The following is an 8,401-nucleotide window of genomic DNA, read 5'->3' as shown; positions in this document are numbered from 1 at the left end:
GTGCCGATGAGGGCACCTGCACGGCCTTGCAATGGGACAACATTTAAGTGTCACTGCTGGCTGTTGTCCTGTTTGATCCCCATTCCTGGGGCACCTGGCTTTGGGGTCGGAGCCGGTCCCTCCTTGCCCTGCATAGGGGACACCCCAGCCTGTTTGGCTGCCGCTGAGCCCGCCTGCGGTGACAGATTGTGACTTTAAATAGAAGGTTGCTGCGAGTGAGGTAAGGGTGTCTGGAGAGCGGAGTGTCCCCAAGGACCCGCTGGGGCTTTGGGGACAAGGGAGCAACAACATCCATAGGAGCTGCAGGCTGTGTGTTTGGCCATGACTCGCTGCATATAGTTACCTATAGATTATATATGCCCTTATGTGAAGCAGCAGGGAGTGTGTGGCCACGCCAGCTGTGTCCCGGGGCAGCTTTCCCTGCTTTTTTCCTTCCTTCTTGCCTTTCCCGGGTGGCCCGTGGGGCTGCACCGTTGCTGGTTGTTTATTCATCTGCAGCAAATGCCAGTAGCTCCTGCCTGGCATCAGGCTGAATATCAAGAAAGTTGATTCACTGCCTGAAAAGCAAAAACAAAACCTACACTGGACACATGCTGGAAAAACGCGTGTTGGGGAAGGGGTGGACTGGGCGGTGAGCGCATTTGCTGTCTCTCATTTCTGACTCATCTATGGCCCTGGATTTTATCATCTTATCAAACAATTAATTACCTAGACCCTTTTAATGACACATATACACATGCAGTTTGCTTTTTGGTGTTCAAGTGCCTCTTATCCGCTCCCGAGTTGTCTGTTGCTGCTAAATAGGAGGGATTATTTGCATGGGGCCCATGCCAGATGTATCCCTATTGCTAAGCCTGCTGGAGCAGTGGGGTGAGGAAGACTATCAGGCTGTCAAATTCAGCTTCATCCCATTGGATTTAGTCCTTTGGAGGCTCTTGCTGGAGTCTGTCAGGCAGAATCCATCAGGTGAAGCTTAGTGTGATTTTTATTTTTTTCCCTGTGGCTTTGATTTTAACCAAAATGTGGGTTTTTAAGTAGCTTTATTGTCAGTGCCTCTAGACTGAACCTCAAACAGAGCAGTTCCCCCTTGCCCACCCTGGCTCGGGCTCAGGCTGATCCTGGGGACAAATCCCAGCCCCGGAGCAGGGAACAGCCAGAAGGGCAGGAGGAATGCGCAGAGCTTGCAGGTGCCCTGCTCGGTGGAGGCTCCCTGCGTGATCCAGTCCCAGCTCAATCTCAATCCCAACGATGCTCCCAGGAAACTAATAAATGAAAATGGGCTGCTCCTAAACCCATTGGGGAAAAAAATAATAAAATAAAGGCACCTTGCTTGCTTCCTTGCTTCGAGCAATGGCACGCAGAGGTGCAAAGAGCAGGGTGTCGGGTGCTGTTCTCTCAGCTCTGTGCCCCAGGTAGCGCCGCACCGGGTACCGGAGGCACCTGCTGGGCAGGTTACCAAGGAGCAGGCTGGCACGAGGCCGCGGAGCTCTTTCCTTTCCCCCCCAGGACCAATTTGCAGCAGCCCCGGCGGCTGCCGCCAGCCTCCCGCTGCCGTCCCTCGGCGCTGCCGCCCCGCGGGAGCCGCCGCAGCTCCGGCTCCCAGCGCTCGCTGCTGCCGTAGGGGCAGCCTTGGCTTCCCGGCGCGCGATGAGAGCTAAAAACGCTGCCTGAGGCCACCTTGAGCATTCCCTGGTTTTAGGACACTGAGCGCGGCAGCGGCGGCTCCTCGGGATGAGCGTGGCACTCGGTTAAATGCAAAGCCCGTTCCTCCCTTTCCGTCGCTGAGCCGGGCAGCGTGGCGGGCGGCGATTTGCTTTGCCCGCTGCAGGGCTGGAGGCAGAGCCTCCTCTTGCCGGGGCAGCTGCAGAGCAGCAGCAGCCGCCGGCGGCAGAGGCCCCGCGCTGCCGCTGCGGCGCTTGCACAACAAAAGAAAGTAGGTCAGTGCCGGGCCCGCTTCCCGCCGGGGCTGCCGGGCTCTCCAGCGGCTCCGCGCCGCTCCCAACGCCTTCCCTCCACGCACCACGGCAGCGGGAGCTCCCACGCCGTGGGCAGGAGTGCCCGGTGGTGCCCGCCGTGCCGTGCAGCCACACGAGGATGTGTCTTTGCAAGCGCAGCAGGAATAGGGGGGGGATGCTGCTGGTTTCACCCGTGACTTTGGCGAAAGCGGCTCTCGGTGCCGCTTGGACCGCGAGGAGCCGAGCGCGTGGCCAAAGCTGAGGCTCGCGGGGTGGCAAAGCTGCAGGGCGGGTTTTCCTTCTTCTCCCCAGCGCCGTTATCCCAGCAGGCTTCTCTCTGCACGCCCCGGATCCCGGCTATGCGCAGCGGAGCTCGCCAAGGCTCACTGGCTGCAACGGGGCGGCCGTAGCCCGGCTCTGACGCCTGGGATAACGCCTTTACTTGCTGCAAAGCCGGGGCACGCTGGCCCTGAAAGCAGCTCCCAGCTCCTCTCACATTCGGTCCCACGTTGCGGCCTCACCGGGAGCAATTCCCAGTTGGGGAAGCGCTCGGAGCTGGAGCAGCCTCTTCAACTTCCCAACGTTTGCACTGTGGTTTTTAGCTTGCAAGACAGCCCTGTGGTTGGGCAGACGGGGTCTGACCCTCCTTTGCCGCGTGCATTTGAGCCTCCCGCACAGGCATCTCCTCCGTGGGCATCTCCTGTCTTCTGGGCACCAGGGGACTGACCTCACGGGCTAGAAAATAGCAGCAGGCATCCAATATAGACCGTGAAATCCTGCTGGTCTCTCGGCTCCCGGTCCTGCTTTACTTGGCTTGGACTCGCTGAATCAGTAGGTTCCAGCTGTGGCAGTTTTATTCCCAACCCCCCTGCCTTTTATATATATATTTTTTTCCTTCTTTTAAACTTGCCTTCTGGTACTCCAGCTGCAGCAGTATGAAGTGAGTAAACTCCAGTGCTCAGAATAAGAGTGGATAAGCTCGGTTTACTTGCATTTATTCATGACTTCAGCACTCCACTGGGGCCTGCAAAATCGGAGCCAAAAGGAACTGCAGTGAAAATTGGCCTACATGCAGTGGCTTTAAATAATCTGCCCTTTTGCTCCAGTTCTGTGCCGAGCCACGCGGGCAGCCTGAGGAGCTGGGCACTGGCCGCGTGTAGGAGCTGCGCTGGTTTTCCTCTTCCTGATATTTGGAGCTCCCTTTGGTTTTCTGTGTGCGCCTTAACTCGGGGAAAGTTAGCTATCTGGGGGGGAAAAAAGAGAATAAATCTATTCCAGAATTCCTGCGCTTGGTGCATGACTTGAAATGATGAGAGCCAGCGCGGACAATAAATTAACTTTTATTTCCGAAGCCTTGAAAAACAAGAAAGCAAACAAACAGGAATAAACAGATTAAGTGCATGGCGCAAACATGGATACCAGGGGAGCGAGTGTTAGAGGAGGCTGGAAAAGGGCGGCTTTCGTGTTAATCACTGTATTTCTGCTCGGGTTAGCGCGGAGGGTTAAGGCAGGCGCGTGCCGGGCAGCGGGTTCCCCCGGCTCGCCGCCGCTGGGATTACTCGCCGGGTGCGGTGCTCGCGGTGTAATTGCCTCTAATAATTTCTCAGCTGGTTTTTCTTCATTCTTAACTCAGAAGAGTCCTTTTTTTTTCTTTCTTCCTTCCCTCCTCTCTTTTTTAATTCTTTTTTTTTTATTCTTTTCGAGGCTGCACAGCGCTGCTGCAGCCAGCCCCGTCTTCCTGCCCTTGCTTGGCCTCACACCTTGCCTTTGAGCTCCTGCCTTCTCTCCCCCTGCACCAAGCGCACGGGCAGCACGTGGTGCTCGTGGGGTAGATTTTTGGCTGCTCCCCACGTTGAGCCCTTGGGTGACCCCAGGTTGCGCCGGGCCGGTGGCCGCCGTGGCTCGCTGAGCTGCTGGCCCCGTTATATTTAGCTCGGTTTTAACGGGGGCTCCATATGGGCGCGCGTCTTCTCGACTCCGCTGCTTTGTACGTGCTAAGTAGATGCAGGAAGGAGCCGAGAAGTCGTCCCGCTGTCGCGAAGGCGCCGGAGCGGCGGCTGCCCCGGTTGGACACGTCCCTCCCGGGCACAGGGTTGTCTCCAGCCGGGTGGCCTGTGTCCATGCAGGGAAGCAGCAAGAAGCAACTTGGGGACGGGGATACGGATCCGATCCATTGCGAGATGTAGTCCCTGGGGAACAAACCCCGAAAGGGTTTTGGTTGCTGGAAATGCCTTGGTTTTTCTGCATAGCAGCTCGCATGCCATGCAAGTGGCTGTGCCGCGTCCCCCCAGGCTCTTCTGCCTTGTTTTGAGGTTAACGCACAAGTTGGGAACGGTGGAGCTGAGCTGCGACCGCTGCGCGCGTGGACAGGGCAGCAGGTCTGCACGTGCCGCTTCAGAGAAGAGCGATAAGAAGCCGAGAATTTGGGTTCCTGGGTGCTTTAGTTGCATAAGGAATAGATAGGAATTATTTCATTTGTTTGCTAGGGAGTGCAGCTTGTATGTATTGGTGAGAAACTGGGGCTGGGAGAAGTTTCCCTTGAGCTTAAATCCATAGGACAAATTCCTAAAGTACCAAAGTGCAGGTTGGAGCCTGAGCATTTGGGGGCGGATTTGCTGCAGATGGAGGCTGGACAGGCAGATGGACACATCTCTGGGCACAGAAACCCCTGCCAGGGGACTCCACTGCCCTGGGAAACGGAAAATGCCGAGCTGGGCACGCCAAGGACGTGCGGATCTCCCCGGGCGAGGCAGCAAGTGCAGGATTTCCCAAATCCAGAGCAGGGAGACCATTGCAATTGCTCATTATCCAAGGCTGCACCTCTGTGCCTGAGCTGTGCGGCTATTTTGTTTCCTTTATTCTAGCCCTGTTTCCTCCAGGAAAAAAAAAAAACCTAACTGCACAGTTGCCTTTATCCTTTTTTTAACTCTTTTTTTTTTTTTATTATTTTCTTTTTTCCCCCCAAGACGGAGCGAGCGCCCTGCGCTAATGCTCTGCAGCAGGGATGAACTCGGTGAGCTGCACAGCAAGAGCAGGGGCGTGTGCCCTATATAGGAGGGTTAACCAGGGCTTAGTCGGGGAGCAAAGCAGTAATTGCAGCTGGTGTGAAGCTCCGCTCCTCTTTTGTACGTTATTTCCCCCAGAACAGCTGCTAATACATATACATTCTCCAATGCATGTAAACAACCTGTGCGGGAAGAGGATTAATTTTTATACATATATATAAAAAAAGAAATTAGAAGTGAGTTAAAAGGGCAATTAGAAGAGCAGAAAGAGATATTGAGCAGTGAATTAGAGAGGATATTTTAACACACAATCAGAGCTTCCCGGGCTGCGCTCGGAGCGGAGGGAAGGTAGCAGTGAAAATTGGTCAATTAGGAAATGATAGCGGGGAATTGGTGACATGGGAGCAGGTAATGGCTGATTTGTTAAACAGTTATTTTGATTCTGCTCTCGCAAAGGAGGAAGAGGATGGAGGGCAGCTCCGGGAAGAGCTCGGGGAAGAGCAGGCAGTGATGGAAAGTGTGTGTGGATGGGGAGCATGGGGAAGGCTGCGGGATTTGGTGGTTTGGCTGTGGTGAAACGCTGCCCCTGCCCTGCACGCTGCCTCCGAGTGGAGGGCAGCGCCTTGGAGGAGCTTTCTGGGGAAAAGGGAGCAATTTGGAAACCGTGACACAGAGGGGATGGAGCGAGCGTTGTGCAGGGGACTGGGCTCAACCGCTGAATTGCAATGTCAGGTTAGATGGAAAAGGTAAAAAATAAATATTCTTAGCATCCTGGGGGTATTCGGCTTTTGTTCTGTCTGGGAGGGTAAGGGAGATGCAGCCTTGCGCGTCTGGGGTTTGCAAAGCGCGTGTGCAAAGCTCTGTACTAACCGTTAGAGGATGAGAGCACGGGAAGGAGGTCCAAAGGGAAGGGGCTTGGGAGAGGGGCCACCATGCAGCAGCAGGGAATGCAATGCAGCAGTGAGGGGTGCCATGCACTCTGCGAGGGGCACCATGCAGCGATGGGGAATGCAATGGAGTGGCAAGGGGCACCATGCAGCCGGCAAGGGGTGCGATGCAGTGGCAGGGAATGCAATACAGCGAGGGGCACCATGCAGCTTGCAAGGGGTGCGATGCAGCAGCGAGGAGTGCAATGCAGCCTGCAAGGGCATCATGCAGCCTGCATGGGGTGCAATGCAGCGGCAAGGGGCACCATGCAGCAGCGAGGAGCACTATGCAGCCCACTCCATGCCAGCCTCGGAGCAGCACTGGGGCAGCCACCCATGCACAAGCGGGGCCCTGGCGCAGCTGCAGCGTGCAGGTGGGGAGCGAGCGGGGGATGCCAAGTGTCAGAGCATGCCACAAAAATTGAGCTTATCCGTAAAGCGCCGCGGCCGTGGAGGACGAGCAGGCGCGGGGAGGGCCGGCGACACAGGGGAAGGCGGGGGGAACATCAGAAACCTATAGTCCATGTCAAGTGACATCTCCTATTTAGCAGTGTATCGTGTCTCCCTTCTGGTTTTTAAGCAGTAGCCTTCATTGCTGGGAGCTAGAGCGCTTGATTGACAAGGCTTGTAATGTGCCATGGAGTTGCCTTTATTTTTCCCTCCATGTGAAAGGAAAAGATACTAAAAACACAATTACGGTTTGGAGCCAGGTGGAGTCTGTTCTAATATAATTCATCTCAAAGACTATCTGTAGTGCCGGCTGCACCCACATCATTTATAAAACATTAGCATCTCCTGCGCTGACATTTCACTCCTGTATTGCAGGAGTTACACAGAGGCTTAAAAAAAAAATTAATAAAGTGTTTCTCCTCTTCATTCTCCCGTGGAGAGCTTTGATTTCCAGGGTAGGAAGCGAAATAACTGACATAACAACATTCCCCACTTCTAAGGGACAGTGCCAGGCTCGTTCAGTTGCTATTGGATATAGAGAGGAGGACAAGAGGGAGCTATTTTGGAGCACGGATTATTTGCTCTGGCTGCCTTGGACATCCCTTTAGTGGAGGTTTTGAGCCCTGTAGACGGAAAAGTTGGGATGGGAATGGCAAAGGCTTGATGAAACAGCTCCCTGTTTCTCCTCCTGGGGCCACCCGGGCGATTCCCTCAGGATGAGTTTCAAAATGGAGCATCCAAGGCTCCAGTGCTGCCTCGCTTGGAGTGGTCGGGCACGAGAGGGATGGATGGATGCGCGGGTGATGCTCTGCTCCTGCAGCCACAGGCCTCATTCCCCATGCGCCTCCGGCCCCGTGGACCCCAGCTCCGGGCTGGCACCCTGTCGCTCCCATTGGAATAGCAGCATGAAACGCAAAGCAGCCTTTGCTTTTGTCCAAGATCACCTTTATTTCCCTTGTTCCATTAAGCCCCGCGTCTGCTGCGTCTCCGCTCCCGGCGGCACCCGCCGCCAACGGCGGCACCTGGACAAGCCCTTCCCGGGGCGGCGATGGCTGCAAACGGGCATGGGGCGGATCCGCTCCCTCCTGGCGCTCCGTCCCCGCTCCCCTTGTTATGGCTCTTTGCACCCGCTTCCCCGCTGCAACCCGGGACCCGCCATCCCGGCACCGTGCCCTGCCAGCGCCGCCAGGCTCCGCGCGTCCCGCAAAACCCTCAGGCCAGCTCGGAGGCTCCATGCACCCTTGTGCCCTTCTTCCTGGGGGGCTGCAGGGTCGTGTCCCCCCATACCTAGGCTAATGGGGGAGTTTGAGCCTCAGCGTCCCCCCTCATTCCCTGTGTCCCCCTTGGCCGCGGGGGGACAGACGGGGCCCCCGTGGCTTTAGGCACTGCTGCTGCCGCGTGTTTTTCTGGAGGCAAAGAAAAGGTCTCCTGCTCCGCTACAAACGCAAGCGTGGGATCCTCAGTCCTGGAGATATAGTTTCCGTATAGTTTATGAGCATTGTAAGACATACATATGGATAATTAATGGGAAGGGGGAACCTGTGCAATATTTTTGTTGTTGTTTGCTTTCTTTTTTTCTTTAAATGTGTGAACATGGTTACAAAAAGAAGAGGGAAAAAAAAAAAAAAGCACCTTCTGTAGGTACCTCATTTCCTTAAGGAAATGTTTTAATTCCACCTCTCGTCAGTCTTTCCTTTGGTAGTGGGCTGCTGCGCCAAGCCCTGCGCCGCGACGAGGCCTGAGATAGCGGGCTGTGAGATTGTCTTCGGCAGAGATCCCCGGCCGCCTCCGGCCTTTGGGAGGGCTGGAGCCAAAAAAAAAGGGGCTTCAAAAGTGGGAGAGAAGAGGGTTTCGCCCGCACGCGCGTCCCCGGAGGTGCCGCCGGCGGTGGTTGGGGCGGCGTCATGTCCCTCTTGGCGGCCGCCAGCGCGCCCGGGGCCCCTTCCAGCGGCGCCTCTCCCCGCGGCCTCCCCACACACACACACACAAACGCGCGCGAGAGAGAGAGACAAACAGGAGAACAGAAACGGTGGTCCGGGGCGGCGCGGGGCCGCGCGGCGCCTCA

At 56.0% G+C, this 8,401-nt stretch overlaps 1 protein-coding gene across 1 annotated transcript in view; it reads right to left on the bottom strand.

Annotated features, from left to right (window-relative positions):
* Positions 1-4,940: 4,940 nt before the first annotated feature.
* Positions 4,941-8,401, bottom strand: part of RTN4RL1 (reticulon 4 receptor like 1) — a 4,907-nt gene continuing 1,446 nt past the window's right edge. The window contains exon 2 of the mRNA XM_026047943.1: positions 4,941-4,973. Coding sequence (XP_025903728.1) covers positions 4,941-4,973 — 33 coding nt within the window. The remainder of the gene's footprint in view (positions 4,974-8,401) is intronic.

Source organism: Nothoprocta perdicaria, unplaced genomic scaffold (assembly GCF_003342845.1).
Source record: "Nothoprocta perdicaria isolate Ctin4 unplaced genomic scaffold, notPer1 scaffold_50, whole genome shotgun sequence".
Lineage (NCBI taxonomy): Eukaryota > Metazoa > Chordata > Aves > Tinamiformes > Tinamidae > Nothoprocta > Nothoprocta perdicaria.
This window is presented reverse-complemented; position numbering and strand designations above follow the sequence as displayed.